This window comes from Falco biarmicus, chromosome 5, assembly GCF_023638135.1.
Source record: "Falco biarmicus isolate bFalBia1 chromosome 5, bFalBia1.pri, whole genome shotgun sequence".
Taxonomy (NCBI): Eukaryota; Metazoa; Chordata; class Aves; order Falconiformes; family Falconidae; genus Falco; species Falco biarmicus.
Window position 1 is genome coordinate 21,182,644 of NC_079292.1, and position 16,676 is coordinate 21,199,319.

Consider the following 16,676-nt stretch of genomic DNA (forward strand, 5'->3'; position numbering starts at 1 on the left):
TGCGCACACTGCCTGCACACACTGCACACTGCATGCAGACATTGCACACTGCTCGCATCGCACAGAGATTGCACACACCACACAGACACAGAGCACACGCTGCTCACGCGGCTTCCACACATTGCACGGACGTGCACTGCACATGGGCACACTGCGCACACACTGCACAGGCACAGTGCTCACACTTGCACTGTGTGGACATTGCTTGCACTGCTCACACACTGCTTGCACACTGCTCACACACACACTGCTCACACCCTGCCCACACAACACTCACTCACCGCACGTCCACACTGTGCACAGCCCACACTCCCTGCACACACATCCCCTGCACATCCCACACACTGCGTGACGCACTGCACGCTGCCTATGTACGGTGCATGCACCATTTTATGCACATGCTGTGCACACTCACTGCAGGCGCTGCATGCACACACTGTGCACACTCACTGCACACACACTGCAGGCCTATGCTGCACACATTCACTGCACAACACACCACACTGCAGATATGCATCATGCACACTCAGTGCATGCACACACTGCTCACAGTCACTGCAGGCATGCCCTGTGCACGCTCACTGAATGCACACCCTCACTGCAGGCATGCACTGCACTCCCTGCACACACTGCATGCACATGCTGCGGGCACACACACTCACTGCACACGCACACTGCGCACATGAGCTGCACACACTCGCTGCGCACACTCACTGTACCCCTCATGCTCAGGGTGACCGCAGCCTGTGCCCCATTGGCAGCCCCAAGACCTGGCTGTATGACAAGGCCATGCCAGCAGCCCCCCAGGGGTGGGTAACATGGGGCAGAGCCAGGAGGGGGAACAGAGGCACGAGGGGGGGGGGATGCAGAGGTGCTGGGATGGGCACAGCCGCTCGATGGCCCTGCGGGCAGGAAGCAGGGAAGTGGGTCAGCAGCTCTGCACGGTGCACACTGCACGCTCGGGTGAGCCGCCACTGCCATCCAGGCCACGGCATGGCACGCCGGGAGCTGCCAGTGCTGGAGGGGCTGGCAGAGGGATGGGGACACCCACTTGGGTCACCTCTGCCCTGTCTGATTGTAGGCAGCCCTGCCACGGGGGCAGCATGTACACCACCAAGTGTGCCACCATGTGTGCTGGTACCCATGCCACCACCTGTGCCACTGTGTGTGCCATCTAGTGTGGCACCATGCATGCCAGTGCCCATTGCCACCACCTGTTCCACTGTGTGTGCCCCCATCTGTGCCACTGCATGTGCCATGGCATGTGCCACCCTGTGTGCCACCATGTGAGCTCCTTTGCTCTCGCACCTGGCAGTTGGGACCCCAAAGCTCCGGCTCCGGGGTGGGGGTGGGGTTTCCCCGAGGTGCTTGGGCTGAGACCCTCTGGCAGTGTGGAACCCGGTCCATTGTACACCCCTTACACACCCCTGTTACACCCTCATTGCCCCCCCCAGCCCCTCATCAGCATGCCAGAGGGAGGCACTGGGGACCACGGTGGCTCCTGGGGGAGGGCAGGGGGGGAGGGGTGTTTGTCTGTCTCCGGCGGGTGGGGCGGGGGGGGGGGGGTACGGGGGATATGCTGGGGAGGGGGCATGGCAGTTGTCACCAGGTCGCCACCATCCCCCAGGACCAGATAGCGGGGTTGACATAGCAGAGGGGCACGGGGAGCCGTGGGGGACCACGGGGGCCTGTCCCCATGCCACCGGGGGTGGCGCAGTGCCCGCTGGCGTTGTGTAAGGCGTTTTGTAACCGCGGCCGGGCCTAATCCCGGCGTCTGCCAGCACTGCCTGCTGTGTCCCCGCACCCGCACCCGCACCGGCACCGGACCGGCACCCGGACCAGCACCCGCACCCGCACCGGACCGGCACAGCCGGACGCTGGCACAACTGGACTCCTCCAGCTCAGCCAGATGCCTCCGCACTGCCGGACCCCCAGGCACAGGCAGAGCCCCACAGCACTGCTGGACCCCCCCGGCACACCGGACCCCCTCGGCACACCGGACCCCCCTGGCACACTGGACCCCCCACCACAGCTAGACCCCCTCACAGAGCCGGACACTCTGATGCTGCCGGACCCCCCTGGCACAGCCAGTGACACCGGGTGAGCATGGGGAGGGGACACGGGGGTGGCGTGTGTGTGTGTGTGTGTGTGTGTGTCTGTGTCTGTGTCTGTGTCTGGGGGGAGCTGCAGGGACCTGAGTGCCCCGATGTCTCCGCAGGGGCTCAGCCCGTGCCCAGTGCCCCCAGGGTGGGGGGAGATGCCAGGGTGGGGGTACGCGGTCCCCAGGCCAGAGGGAGGGGGGAGGGGGTCTGGGGCACACGGAGGGGGGGCACAAGGTGGGCAGGGTGTCCCCAAGTGTCTGTGGGACATGGGACATGCAAACGTCCTCACGGTGCAGGGGTCCCCTGGGGGGGGGAGGTCCCAGCCCATCTTGGGGCAGCACGTGGAGAGGAGACGACCCTACAGAGGGGGGCAGCAGGACAGGACCCCCCTGCCCCATCCCCCCAGGGTGTGGGTGCTGCCTGGCAGGACTGCAGGGTCTTCTGTCGGGGGGGGGGGGGGGTTCCCCCGTTTGGGGGGTGTTGCCCCACTTTGGGGGGCTGTCCCACGTTTGGGGGGGTGACCCACATTTGGAAGTGTCCCCCTGATGCCCACCTCCTGCCCTGTCTCCCCCAGGGAGGACGTGGGGCTGCATTGTGCCTCCCCACCACTGCCCCCTGTCACGGTGACATCCTTCTCGGGCACCATCCGCCTCTACCACAGTGCCATTGAGGGGTCCCCTCCAGCCCCCCCCGGCAGACCCCTGCTGCTGCTGCTGCCTTGGCTGGGGGCACGGGCACGGGGGCTGGCACGGTATCTGGCGCTCTACCTGCGCCACGGCATGGACGTGCTGGTGGTGGGGACAACGGTGTGCCACATCCTGTGGCCATGGCAAGGGCAGCGCCTGGCAGGGCAGCTTCTGCGGCTGCTGGACCACTGCGGAGATGGTGGCATTGGTGGTGGTGGTGGTGGCAGCAATGGTGACGGCAGTAGTGGGTGTGGTGCTGGTGGCAACGGTGGTGCTGGTGGCAGTGGTGGCTGTGGCCTGGCCACCCGCCCGCTGCTGGTGCATGCCATCTCTGCCGGTGCCTACACCTTTGCCCAGGTGCTGCTGCTCCTCCACCACCAGCCCCAGCAGTGCCAACGCCTGGCACCACGCTTCCGCGGCATCATCTACGACAGCCTGGTGACTGGTGGCTTCGGGGACATGGCGCAGGGTGAGTGTGGCTTGGGGGGGAAATACCCACTGCAGGTGCCACCGAGGACCCCCACCGGCACTGACACAGCTCTCTCCCCACAGGCATCGCTGGCACAGTGGGCACGCCGTCCCTGCGGGCCCTAGTGCGTGCCGGTGCCTGGCTGTACCTAAGGGTGCTGGGGTGCTGGGGGGGGCAGGAGTTTGAGCGGGCACGAGGCGCTTTCGCCAGCCCCCCCCTGCGCTGCCCCCTCCTCCTCTTCTACTGCCTGGATGATGGGCTAAGCCAGCCAGCAGTGCTGCGGGCGCTGCTGCAGGGCTGGCGGGCACAGGGCATCCGTGCCCATGCCTGGGGCTGGCCACACTCCCGCCATGCCGGCCACCTGCGCCAGCACCCCGCCGAGTACTGCCGCACCCTGCTCGCCTTCCTGCGCTCACTGGAGGGCCCCCCTCCCACCAAGGCCAGGCTCTAGCAGGGGCCATCCCACCCCAGGACGAACAGACGGAGTGGCACTACCAGCCCACGTGAGACCACGAGGCCACAGGGCACCACGGCTGGCTGCTGCGGTGCCAGGGTCAGAGCTGTGCCAAGGGTGCGAAGGTGTGCCATGGTGCACAAGGTCATGTCCATGGTGTGCAAACCTGTGCCATGGTGTGTAAGGCTATGCCCATGGTGTACAAAACCATGACATGGCATGCAAGACCATGCCATTGTGTGCAAGGACATGCCAACAGTGTGTAAACCTGTGCCATGGTGTGCAAAACTGTGCCATGGTGTGCAAGGCCATGCCACGGTGTGCAAACCTGTGCTACGGTGTGCTAAGCCTTACCCACAGTGCACAAGGCCATGGCATGGTGTGCAAGGCTGTGACATGGTGGGCAAGGCTGCGCCAGCGTGCAAGGACATGCCCACAGTGTGCACACCTGTGCCACAGGGTGCAATGCCATGCCACAGTGTGCAAAGGCTGTGCCTGTGGTATGCAAACCTGTCCCACGGTATTCAAGGCCGTGCCAGGGCGTGCTACCTCGTGCCCCTGGTGTGCAAACCTGTGCCACAGCGTGCAAGACCAGGCCAGTGCACAATGCTGTGCCCAAGGTGACCACGCTATCCCCAGCGTGTGTAAGGCTGTGCCACGGCATGCAAACATGTGCCATGGTGTGCTACCCCATGCTGTGCTATGCCAACATGTGCCACGGTGCTGCCTGCACAGGCAGGGAGACAGGCAGTGGCAGCACTGGATGCTCCATTACTTTATTAATACCTGGATACAGCACGGTGTCGGCCCTGGTGCCCCCCCCTCCAGCCTGCCAGGGGGGCTGGGAGGCTCCCCCAGGTGCAGGGGGCTGCTGCTGCCCCTGTATTGACCCCAAGCTGAAGGGGAAAAGGGGCAGCCCCCTCTGCACTGGCAGGGAGTCCTGATGGGAGGCGGGGGGGGCAGGGGGCAGTCCCTTCCCCTGCCCCCCCTGTAGGGGCAAAGTAGGGTCATGGCGGAGGGCAAGCAGCAGGTGCCATGCCCTACCCACCTGAGGGGTGCAGCACCCCCGGGCCCACACAAAAGTCCTGTGGTCCCAGGTAGGTGCCGGGGGGGCAGGCAGGGGGGCCCTGACAGCCCTATGGCTGGGGGGTGCCAGCGGCAGGGGCTGGCCAGGGGTCCAGCCCGTAGTGCAAAGCCAGCCCCGGCGACATCCCAGCGTGGCACTAGCGGCGGTGGTGACGAGGGGCCGCGGGGAGACCGGCCAGCTCTGGGCGGGGGGGGCCAGCGCGTGCCCCCTCCTCAGTACAGCCGCTTCTCGTAACTGTGGGGTAGAAGTGGGGGATGAGCAGTGGGGCGGGGGTCTGGGCCCCCAGACCTCATGGTTGCCCCACCCCTCCCCCCCACTGCACTGGCACCACGTCAGATCCTGGCTGGTAAATGGAGAGGTGCCCCCCCAGCACCCTGAGCCACCCCATTATCTCCACTGGGGGGCTGCAGGTCCCCCATCAATGGCAGCCCCCCCTGCCTGCCCCCCCTCCCCCATCACCTCGCAGCCCCGGTGGGAGTGGGGTGCTAGCTGGTACTTACGTGGCAGAACTGTAAAGCTATGGCAGCGGCATGGGCAGGAAAGAGAGAGAAGGTTACAAGGTCACCCTGGCCCGGCACATGGCACGGCGATCCCCCTGGCCCCCCACCCGGATGCACCAGCACCACAATCCAGCCAAGCCACCTAGCACTGGCACCATGATCCAGATGGACATCAGCACCCTGGTCTGACCCTGTGACCAGCTGCTGCACCATGCTCGGCTGAGTGTCCCAGAACCAGCACTACCTGGCACCGGCACCATGTGCTGCGCCAAGCCATCTGGCACCGGCACCGTGATCCAGCTGGACATCAGCACCATGCTCCAACCTGGTGACCTGGCACCAGCACTGCACTTGCCCAAGGCTCCTGGTACCGGCACCATCTGGCCCTGGCACCATCTGGCATCACATGCTGACCAAGTCACCAGGCTCCAGTACCACACTCTGGCAGAGCCTCCTGGCACCGGCACCACCCAGCACCAGCACTGTGCTCCGACCAAGCCAGGCTGGCGCCGGCACCATGCCATGACCAAGCCACCTGGCACCAGTAATGCACTCCAATGAGGCTGGCTGGCCACCAGCACTGGACTCCTGGCACCGGCACTGTGCTCCAACCGAGCCATCCAGCACCGGCACCACACTCTCATCAAGCTGCCCAGCACCAGCACCCCAGCTCAGTCCATGCTGAGGTGGACACTGGGCAGGTGCTGCAGCCCCACGGCTGCCGGCGAGGACATGCTGCCCTGAGCCACTGCCCGGCTTCACCCTGAAGACATCAGCAATGCCACGGTTGCTTGGGCCTACCCAACCTTGTCTGGTCATGGCTCATGGAGAACATGGCCAAGGTGGTCAACTGGCCAGCCAGCATCCTGGCCAGCCGACCAGCCAGCCAGCCAGCCAGCATCCCGACCACCACCAAGCCAGCCAGCCTCTGGGCAAACTGGCCAATATCCCGGCCAAAGAAGCAGCCACCCAACCAACCAGCACCTCAACCAGCTGATCAACCACAGCCAACCAGCACCTCAACCAGCACCCAGCCAACCAGCTGGCCAATCACCAACAAACAGCAGCCTGGCCAGCCAACCAGCACCTCAACCAGCATCTTGGCCAATGAGAACCAACCACAGCCAACCAGCATCCTGGCCAGCCAACCAGTATCCCAGCCAAGCAACCAGCAGCCCCACAGGCTGACCAACCAGCAACTGGCCATGAGCCGCCACCCAACTGGCCACCCAGTGGCCAGCCAGCCAGCTCTGGTGGCTACCAGAAGCCTTGCTCCCATGCACAAACCACACCCCCTTGTGCAAGCCTTGCCTCCCCTTGGACCCCAAAGGTGCTGCAGCATCCCGGGGGGGCCCGGAGAAGAAGCCCCCAGTGCAAGGGGGTGGCACCAAGGTGGGAGGGGGGGACGTGCCAGGCAGGGCTGGGGTGGCTGTGGATGCTCATCCTCACTCTGGGGCACCCCACGGGGTGAATTAAAACAACTGCTGCAGCCACTCTGCACCCTGACTGTCACTGGGGCGGGGGGCCACAGCACTGACTCCCAGCTGCGGGTTACCCCTGGGTGAAACACCCCCACACACAGCCCCCACGCTCTGCCTGGAACCCCTGTGTCCTGGACCCTGTCATGTGCCTCAGGCTCCCCATCCCCCCAGGCTGCTCCCCTAGTCCCAGTCTGGACCAGCACCCCCAGTACCAGTGTGTTCCCACGGTGGCACAGCATAGGGGGTGACCCACAGCCGAAGGGGGCTCGGCTGAGGGTCCATCCAATCGGTTCCTACAGCCCCCAGTGTGGCCACACCAGCCCACACCCAGTGCTGGGGTAAGGGGGGGCCCGGGACCCCCAACACCCAGTGCTGGGGCAAGGAGGGACCTGCCCCCCCCAGTACCTGGGCAAAGGCAGGCCTGGGAACCTCCCATACCCCAAACTGGCTGGGTGCCCCCCCATCATACCCAGCACTGTGGTGACTGGGTGCCCCTCCATCCCTGGCACTGGTGTAACTGGGTGCCTGTCCCCAGCCCCAGGCCCTGGGGAAGGGCACATGAGCCAGATCTGACGTGGTGCCTGCCGCAGCATCCCCATGCCCCCCTGTACCGCTGTGCTCCCCCCAATCCCCCACTTACGAGTGGAGCCCATGGACCCCCCCCTCGATCTGAGCTGCCATGGTCCTCTTCTCGAACTTCAGCTCCCCCGAATACATCATGGACCTGGTGGAGGGCGGTGGCAGGGTCAGCAGGGCAGGGTGACACCCCCACCCCCCCACCCCCCCATTTCCTTGTCCCCTATGCCACCCCCAGCTCACCGGAGCACAGAGAGGCTCCTGGCCCCTATGTCCTGGCAGCCGTGCTGGATTCCCGCAATCAAATACGGGACAAATTTATGGATGGAGCCCTTGTCCTGGACGGAGCCCGACACCCCCTGCGCCACCTTCACCTTGTCACCCTCGCTGTTGGGGGGGACACAGAGCAAGGGGGTCAGGGCTGAGTGTCTGGGACCCCCCGTGCCCCCCCCCCAGCTCCATGACATACCTGAAGTAGCGTTTCTGGCTGCTGCTGCTCTTCTCCATGGCGTCCAACGAACCCATGCCCCGGTACTGCTTCAGCCGCACACCCTCTGAGAAGAAAAACTCCCCCGGTGCCTCCGTGGTGGCCGCCAGCAAGGACCCCATCATCACTGCAGGGGGACGGCCGTCACAGTCCCTGGCTGGCACCAACATGGGTGCTGGGGTGACAGCAGGGACCTCCCCAGGGTGGCAGCAGGATGGGTGCCGGGGTGACAGCAGGGACCTCCCCAGGGTGGCAGCAGGATGGGTGCTGGGGTGACAGCAGGGACCCCCATGGGTGACAGCAGGATGGGTGCTGGGTGCCCGTGCCCCCTGTGCCCCCCTGCTCACCGGTGGAGGCCCCCAGCGCCAGCGCCTTCACCACATGCCCCACGGTGCGGATGCCGCCGTCAGCGATGACGGGCACGCCGAAGCGCCGGGCATATTCAGCCACCTTGTAGACTGCAGTGCCCTGTGGCCGCCCGCACGCCATCACTGCCGGAGAGGGGTCAGCACCCGCCGGGGCGCCGTGGCGTGCCGGGGGGTCACCACACCGGGGGGGTCACCGGTACATCGCTACGCACCTTCCTGGGTGATGCAGATGGAGCCACAGCCCATGCCCACCCGCAGGGCATCCACGCCAGCGTCAATCAGGTTCTTGGCCTGGGCAGCTGTCACCACTGCGCCCCGGCGAGAGGGCACCCTCCACATCAGGCACCTGCCAGCGAGGGGTGCTCCCCCACGGGACAACCCCCCCGAGGCACCCCACTCCTGCACCCCAATACCCAGCCCCACGACACCCCAATCCTCTCCCTGTCCAGCCCCCTACCCTACGGCACTCCTATTCCTTGCCCCACAGCACCCCAGCACTCAGCCCCACAGCACCCCAGTCCTCTCCCTGCCCAGGCCCCCACCCTATGGTACCCCTATTCCCTGCCTCACAGCACCTCGATCCTCCCCCTGCCCTGCACCCCAAAGCCCTGCCCAGCTCCCCACCCCACAGCACCCCAATACCCTGCCCCACAGCACACCAATCCTCCTCCTGCCCAGCCTTCTGCCCCACAGCACACCAAATCCTCGCCCCACCCCCCAACCCTCCCCTGCTGACCCCCCAGCACTCCAGCCCCCCGTGCCCCCCGTCCACCCTCCACAGTGGGGTGCCCACAGCCCTGGCTCACCATTGCCCCCGATCACCTGCAGGTCGGGGTATTTCTGCTTGATGTAGTGGATCATGCTGATCTGGTAGATCGAATTCCCCTGGGACGAGTCCTAGGGGATACGGCATGGGGGGCACCGTATGGGGACACACTGTATGTGGGGTCACGGCATGGGGGGGGGCGGCGTTAGGGGGTTCACACATGGCATGGGGGGCAGGGGTGTGGGGTGCCCTGGGGGGAGGATTTGGGGTGCCAAAGGGTGGGGAGTAGGGCAGAGGTTTAGGGTGCAGAGCAGGGGGAGGACTGGGGTGCCACAGGGCAAGGATTTGGGGTGCTGTGGGGCAGGGAGCTGGGCAGATGGAGGATTGGGGTGCTGTGGGGCTGGGTATTGGGGTGCCATGGGGTGGCAAGCAGGGCAGGGATTTGGGGTGCCGTGTGGTGGGGTACAAAGCAAGGAGAGCACTGAGGTGCTGTGGGGTAAAGAAGGATTTGGAGTGTCATGGAGTGGGGAGCCAGGCAGAGGGAGGACTGGGGTGCTATTGGGCAGGGAATAGGGGCACCTATAGAGTGGGGAGCCAGGCAAGGAGAGAACTCGGGTGTCATGGGGCACGGATTTGGGGTGCCATGAGGTGGGGAGCTGGGCAGGGAATTGGGGTGCAGGGCAGGGCAAGGATTTGGGGTGCCCGAGGTTAGAGAGCTGGGAAGGGAATTGGGGTGCTCTGGGGAGGGCACTTGGGGTGCCCTGGGGCAGGGATTTGGGATGCCATGGGGCTGGGTGCAGGAGTGGGGTGCAGCAGGGTGGGTGCCCATCCCTGGGCCCCCCACAGTCCCCTTTGCAGCCCCCCACCCACCAGCACCACCAGGTCGACGCTGGCCTGCACGAGCAGGTCCAGGCGGTACTTGTCATCCTCGCGGGTGCCAATGGCTGCCCCGCACAGCAGCTGCTTGCGGGCATCCTTGGAGGCCAGCGGGTGCTCCCGGTTCTTCTTCAGGTCCGTGCGGGCGATGATGGCCACCAGCTCGTCACTGTCATTGACGATGGGCAGCTTCCCTGGTGGGCACAGGGGGGACCCCCCAATGGGGTGACACAGAGGTGACCCCAGGGACGGGGGCACGCAGAGGTGACCCCAAGAGATGGGGATGGGGTGACACAGAAGTGACCCCAGGGATGGAAATGGGGTGACGTGGAGGTGACCCAAAGGATGGGGTAACACAAAGGTGACCCAAGGGACTGATGACGTGGAGGTAACCCCAGGGATGAGTGATGTGGATGTGACCCCAAGGGTTGGGGAAACACAGAGGTGACCCCAGGGATGGTGCCAGGGTGCTGGGCCCCACTGTGGTGGGGTTGGTACCCTTCTTGCTGCGCTGCAGGATCTCATTGGCCTCTTTGAGGGTGATGCCAGCAGGAGCCACCACCAAGTCATTGCGTTTCGTCATTACCTGTGAGGCCAGCATCACCCACGTGGGAGCTGGCAGGACCCTGGGGCCACTGCAGGCTGCTCCCACCCCAGCCATCTGGCCTTGGCCAGGCTATCCACCCCTGCATCCCACCCCACCTCATCCCATCCCACCTCTGCATTCCATCCTTGCATCCTATCACACTTAATCCCACCCCTGTGTTACACTGCTGCATCCCATCCCGCCCCATCCCATCCTGTCCCATTCCATCCCATCCCCTCCCCGCATCTCATCTCATCCCCGTGTCCCACCTCACCCTACCCCAGCTCTGTCCCATCCCATCCCCGTGTCTCACCCCATCGTACCCTTGGCCTGCATCCCACTCCCTCCCATCCCTGCATCCTGTCCAAGTCCATCCTTGATCCCACGCCACTCCGTCCCTGCACCTTCTTCCAATCCATTCCTATCCCACCCCATCCCTGTTCCCATCCCATCACCCCCGTCACCCCACCTCTTTCTGCATCCCACCCCTGCTCAATGTCTCACCAATGTCCTCCAATGCTCCCCACCCCTCCACCCCTGTCCTCCATCCCACCCTCTTCTCCCACCCGTCCTGTTCCCCATCCCAGTCCTGCATCACATCCCTGCCCCACATCCCACCCTCTTCTCCCACCCACCTCCTACCCCTGCCCCATGTCCCACCAACATCCTCCAACCTTCTCCATCCCACCTTCTCCCACTCCAGTCCTGTTACCCATCCCAGTCCTGCATCCCACCCTTGCTCCACATCCTTGTCCCACATCCTTGCCCTGCATCCCACCCATCCCACACTCCTGCCCCACATCCCCCCAACATCCCCCACACACCTCGCCCAGCCGGGTGCCGTGGTCCCTCTCGGCCAGGAAGTCGATGTCACGGGAGGTGACAATGCCCTCCAGCTTGCTGCCCATCCTGCCCGTCTGGGTGACGGGGATCCCCGAGAAGCCGTGCCGCAGCTTGGCCTCCCACACGTCCCCCACCGTCTGTGTGGGGCTCATCACCACCGGGTCCGTGATGAAGCCCTGCTCGAATTTCTGGGGAGGGGGCATGGGCAGTGCTGTGGGCAGTGGGCAGCAGGCAGGGGGGCACCATGGTGGCGGGGACCCCCCTTACCTTCACCTTGCGCACCTCGTTGGCCTGGAACTCTGGGGTGCAGTTGTGGTGGATGATGCCAATGCCGCCCATCAGCTGGGGTGGGGTCACAGGGAGGGGGTCAGTAGGTACCTGACCCTCAGTAGGGTGGGCACCCTGAGCCTGCACCCACCTGGGTACGGGCACCCACACACACTCCCATCGTGGGAATGGGCACCTCCCCCCTGCACCCACGTTCCCTCCAACCCTCCTGGGGTGCCCTCCTCCCGCACTGTGCGGGGCCTGCAGCCCCCAAGTTCCCCTGCCCCTATGTCCCCCCTGCCCCACCCCCAGGGCTCCAACTCCCCCTGCACCCACATGGAACTGGGCACCCTCCACCCCGGGGTGCGCCCCCCGGGTGTCCCCCACTCACAGCCATGGCGATGGCCATGTCGGCCTCTGTGACTGTGTCCATGGGGGAGGAGATGAGGGGGGTCTTCAGGGTGATCTTGCGGGTCAGCGCCGAGGTCAGGTCCTGGGGGGAGCACAGACCCTTCTCCCTTCTGGCCCCCCTCAGCAGGGTGGGGGGAGCCCCTTGCCTCCCAGTCTCACCCTACCCCACCAGCTGGGACCACTCCCTGTGCCCCCCAGCCCTGCCCAGGCCCTGTCCCTCCCCCCCCGGGGGCCCATGGATGTTCCAGAAGTTCCCCCCCCCCGCCATTGCTCAGCTGTGGGGTGCAGCCCCCCTGCCACACCCCCAAAACCCCATGGTGATCCCAGACCACATCCTGCCATCACCCCAGGGGGAGGCATGGGGACATCATGCTAAGAGGGGACACCTGGACATCACCCTGGTGAAGAGGGACAGGGACATCACCCCAACACACACACACACACAGGGCTGTTACCCTGGGAGGCACAGGGATGTCACCCTGGGGTGGGACATGGGGGCATCACCCTGTGGGGGGACAACAGGGACATCACCCCATGGGGATGGGACACTGAGATATCACCCTGGGGGGGTCCCAGACCAAGGCGGCCAGGACTCACCACCTCATCTGCTGTGAAGTCGATGAAGCCAGGGAGGATGAGGAAGTCACTGCAGAGGAGATGAAGGGAAGGGGGAGGCACCATGGCTGGGACCCCTCCCCAGCAGACCACAACCCCCCAGACACGTGTCCCCCAGCCCCCACAAAGTGACACTGTCCCCGCAGGGGGTGGGTGCCACATCCCAGGGGAGGTCCCCTGGGGACAACGGTGCCCAGGGACCCTGATCCCACGAAGGCCACAGGGCCGAGGTGGGGGCACCCCAAGTGGACCCCCGGGACCACAGTGCCCAGGGTGCCCCAGCCCCATCCAGCCACGCTGGGTGCTGGGCTGAGAGCACCCCACTGGGATGGGGTGGGGGATGCCCCCCCAGGTTTGGAGTATCTGGGGGTGCTGGAAGGGTCGGGGGGGGTCCACACATACTTGTAGGTGAGGCCATCGGAGGTGGCGAAGAGCTGCTGGGCAGTAAGCCCGTCCTCGGGCACGTAGCCGGTGCCCCCGCTGATCAGGTAGTCGGCCATGCTGCAGGACAGGGGGTGGCACCGGGACCCCCCTGCCGCCAGCGGGAGCCCCCCACCGGGACCCCCCATCCGTACCACGCCGCCCCCCGCCGCGGCACCGGGACCCCTCCCGCGAACCCCCACCTGGGCTGCCAGGCCGGTGCCGGGGGGGGGCGGGGGGGGGTCCCGGGGCAGGGGGGTCCCAGGGCGGGAGGCGCGTTGCGGTGCCGGTGCCCGCAGCGGCCACGGCGCAGGGCGGGGCAGGGGCGGGGCCGGGGCGAGGCTGCCCGGGAGGAGGAGCCAGAGCCGGGACCGGCCGCCGCAGCCCCCCCCCCCCCGCTCCCAGCCTGCCCCAGCGCCTCCCAGTACCCCCCCGCCACCGCCCAGCGGCCCCACTACCAGCCCCCAGCGCCTCCCAGTAACCCTGCCCGCATCCCCAGTGCCCTCCCGCTACCCCTCGCCCCCTCCCCCCGCCGCACAGCGAGACCACCCCTCTCACTCCTCTCCCTGCCCCCCGCTCCCCCACGTCCCCCAGTAACTTCCAGGAACGCCCCATTACAGCCCCCCCATCCCTAGGAGCCTCCATCACCCCCCCCCCCCCGCTCCCCCTCCACCTCCCAGTACCCCCCCACTGCTGCCTCGTCATCCTTCAGTATTCCCCCAGTACCCCCCCACTGCTGCCCCTCCACCTCCCAGTAACCCCCCCAGGACTCCCCAACGCTGCCTTACCATTACCCCGTGGCCCCCCCATGCCCCAGTACCCCCCACTGCTGTCTCCCCGTGCCCCAGTAACACCCCAGTACCCCTCACCCACTACTCAGTAGCCCCCCATGCCTCAAGAACCTCCCAGTAACTCCCCAGTGCTGCCTCATCATCCCCCAATAACCTCCCAGTACCCCCCCCCCCCGCTTCGCCCCTAGGCCCCAGTAACCTCCCAGTCCCCCCTCCACTGCCGCCTCCTCACTACCCTACCTCCTCCATCTCCCAGTAACTCCACACTCCGGTCCCCCCCTCTCCCAGTAACCCCCCCCCACTCCTGCTCCTCCATTTCACGGTAACCCCCCAGTATCCCCCCAATGCTGTCCTCCACGTCCCAGGAACCCCTCAGTATCCCCCCAATGCTGCCTCCTCACGTCCCAGTAACCTCCCATTACCTCCCCAGTAACTCCCCCCGCGCCCCACCCGGTACCTGGGCTCCCCCTCGCCCATGGCGCTGAGCGCCGGAGCGGGGCGGGGCAGGGGGCGGGGCAGACCCCATGGCCCCGCCCACGGCCCCGCCCTGCGCCAGCCCCGCGTGTGTGCAAGCACCGTGCGCGCGCGCCCCGTGTCTGGGTGCCTTCCCCTTGCCTGGGTGAGCCCCCGGCTTCACATGTGGGGGGCCCCTTTCTCTGGGTGCTCTCCTCTGGTTTGGATGCCGCCCCCGTTTTCTGGGTGCCCCTTTTGTTCTAGTGTGCCCCCCCGATTTGTGGGTACACCCCGGTATTTTGAGTGCACCATCGGTTTTGGGATACCTCTCCTTTTTTTGGGTGCCGCCCCTTGCTTTTGGGTGCACCCCTTTGCCTTGGGTGCCCTTCCTTTTCTTGGGTGCACCCCCTTTTCTTGACTGCCCATCCTTCCTTTTGGGTGCACCCCTTTGCCTTGGGTGCCCCCCCCCCAGCTTTACCTTTGGGTTGCTGTGCCTTTTTCGGGGTTCTGCCCCTTTTTTCAGACACACCCCGTTTTCTTGGGTACCCATCCTTGCTTTTGGCTGCCCCCCCCCCCCAGCTTTACCTTTGGGTGCCCGTGTTTGTTTTGGGTCCCCCCCCTTTCTCTGGGTGCTCCCCCTTTTGTTGGGGTGCCCCCTTTTCTTCAGGGGAAGGGCTGCATCGCTCCCTTCAGGGGCTGCCCCCTCCCTCGGGTGCGCCGTGCCCTTCCAGCTGCATCCAGCACCCCACACCACGCATACGCTGCCGCGGGACCCACCACCCACTGGGTGCCCGCAGGTGTCGGTGCCCACAGTGCTTCGTTACCCGCCGGCTAACAAGGCCCTGCGGGACGCAGGCAGCAAAACAGCTCCTGCCTGCAGCCCCCCGGGGATGGCACCCTGCCTGCAGGCCCTGGGGATGCCTCCCCACCCCAAGAGGGTGCTGGTACCCACTGTGACCCCCCGGACCAGCTGCAGGCAGGGCACAGGCAGGGTGCAGGCAGGGTGCAGGCAGCAGGATTAGCGCTGCCCGCTCCCTGCCTGCTCTAATCCGCCCCCGCGGTGCAGCAGGCAAGGTCAGGGCTGCGGCCAGGCACGCCAGTGTACACACGTGTGCAAGGCTGGGCATGCCAAGGCACACACGTGTGCAAGGTTGGGCATGCCAAGGCACACACGTGTGCAAGGAAGACACACTAGGGCACACACGTGTGTGATGCTGGGCACGCCAGGGCACACACATGTGCGAGGCCCTCCCCTCTCAGCACTTGCTCCCACGGCACAGACCCCACGGCCCCCCACCGGTGGCACAGCCCCACCCCCCAATCGCTCCTCCCCAGTACCTGCCCCCCACGGCCCCTTACCCACGGCCCAGGCCCCGTAAACCGCACCCCCTCGGCACAGGACCCCCACGGCACCACCCCACGAATGACACAGCCCCCCTCAAGTCCCCCTCCGGCACTACCCTCCTGCCCCCCACACACCCCCCCCCCAGCACTCTCCCCCCCACGGCCCCCTACCCACGGCACAGCTCCCCCAAGTCGCAACCCCTCGGCACAGCTTCTCCCCCGGGCACCACCCCGACGCGTGGCACGCCCGCCCCCCCCGGTCCCCCTCCAGCATTACCCCCCCCCCGACAACCCCTCCAGCACTTGCCCCCCACGGCCCCGTAGCCACGGCACATCCCCCCCACGGCACTACCCCTACGCGTGGCACAGCTCTCCCCTCCCCCTAGCCCCCCCCCAGCACTCGACCCCCCCGCCCACCCCACTTTCCCCCCCCCCGGCCCCACCTGCCCTCCTGGCCGGCCCGCAGGAGCCGCGCGCTGCAGCGCTGCGCCACTGTCTCGTAACCGTGTCCCGCGTGGGGGACCCCGGCGGCCGGGGGGGACCTCGCCGGAGGCTCGGGGGGCGCCTCCATGGGGCGGGGGTCAGGTCGCGGGTGGGCGAGGGGGGCACACGGGGGGTGCTCGGGGATGTGGTCTCGGGGGTGCACGTGGGGTGCCCGTGGGTGCGGGGGCCGGCGAGGCCCGGCCGCTCCGGTTGCTCCTTCCCCGGGTGCCCGGGGCGGGAGGGGGGGGTGTGGCCACGCCCCCTCTGCCCCGCCCACCCCCGGGTGGGGGCTGGACACGGCCCGGGGGAAACTGAGGCACCGGGTGGGTGGGGGCGGGGAGGCCTGGGGATGGTCGGTCCCTGGCGGGGTGCGGGGCGGGGGGGGCTGTGTGTCCCCCCCCCTCCCCCGGGCCTTTCCCAGCCGTGGCAGCTGTCGGGGATTAGAGCGGCCGGGGGATTAGCGGGGCTGCCCGGCTATTTACTGCCCGGGGGAGAGGTGGGTGTGTGAGTGTGCAAGGTGGGAAGGGGGTGCAGGGCGGGAGGGAATTGCCCTGGCGTGGAAGAGGGTGTGCAAGGTGAGTGTGCAAGGTGGGAGGGGGTGTGCAAGGGAA

The 16,676-nt window shown here is 66.6% G+C and overlaps 2 protein-coding genes across 5 annotated transcripts; one reads left to right on the forward strand and one right to left on the reverse strand.

The window, feature by feature from the left end:
- Positions 1 to 1,712: 1,712 nt before the first annotated feature.
- On the forward strand, positions 1,713 to 4,345 carry LOC130150370 (uncharacterized). The gene is made up of 3 exons (XM_056341282.1): positions 1,713 to 2,100; positions 2,677 to 3,257; positions 3,341 to 4,345. The coding sequence occupies exons 1-3, from the start codon at positions 1,910 to 1,912 to the stop codon at positions 3,706 to 3,708; spliced, it is 1,140 nt and encodes a 379-aa protein (XP_056197257.1). The 5' UTR covers positions 1,713 to 1,909; the 3' UTR covers positions 3,709 to 4,345.
- Positions 4,346 to 4,471: 126 nt separating this feature from the next.
- IMPDH1 (inosine monophosphate dehydrogenase 1) lies at positions 4,472 to 16,319 on the reverse strand. Of its 4 annotated transcripts, none has more exons than XM_056341278.1 (16): positions 16,026 to 16,319; positions 12,977 to 13,075; positions 12,557 to 12,605; positions 11,940 to 12,041; positions 11,549 to 11,623; positions 11,263 to 11,469; positions 10,351 to 10,438; positions 9,847 to 10,046; positions 9,017 to 9,107; positions 8,423 to 8,518; positions 8,190 to 8,333; positions 7,825 to 7,969; positions 7,599 to 7,742; positions 7,420 to 7,503; positions 5,299 to 5,315; positions 4,472 to 5,032 (listed from the first exon to the last, which is right to left on the reverse strand). In XM_056341278.1, the coding sequence occupies exons 1-16, from the start codon at positions 16,151 to 16,153 to the stop codon at positions 4,935 to 4,937; spliced, it is 1,767 nt and encodes a 588-aa protein (XP_056197253.1). In that variant the 5' UTR covers positions 16,154 to 16,319; the 3' UTR covers positions 4,472 to 4,934. The 4 variants fall into 4 exon arrangements, with proteins under 4 accessions (XP_056197253.1, XP_056197256.1, XP_056197255.1 ...); XM_056341281.1 differs by lacking the exon at positions 16,026 to 16,319 and adding an exon at positions 14,243 to 14,479; XM_056341280.1 differs by lacking the exon at positions 5,299 to 5,315 and having other exon boundaries at positions 16,026 to 16,318.
- Positions 16,320 to 16,676: the final 357 nt, after the last annotated feature.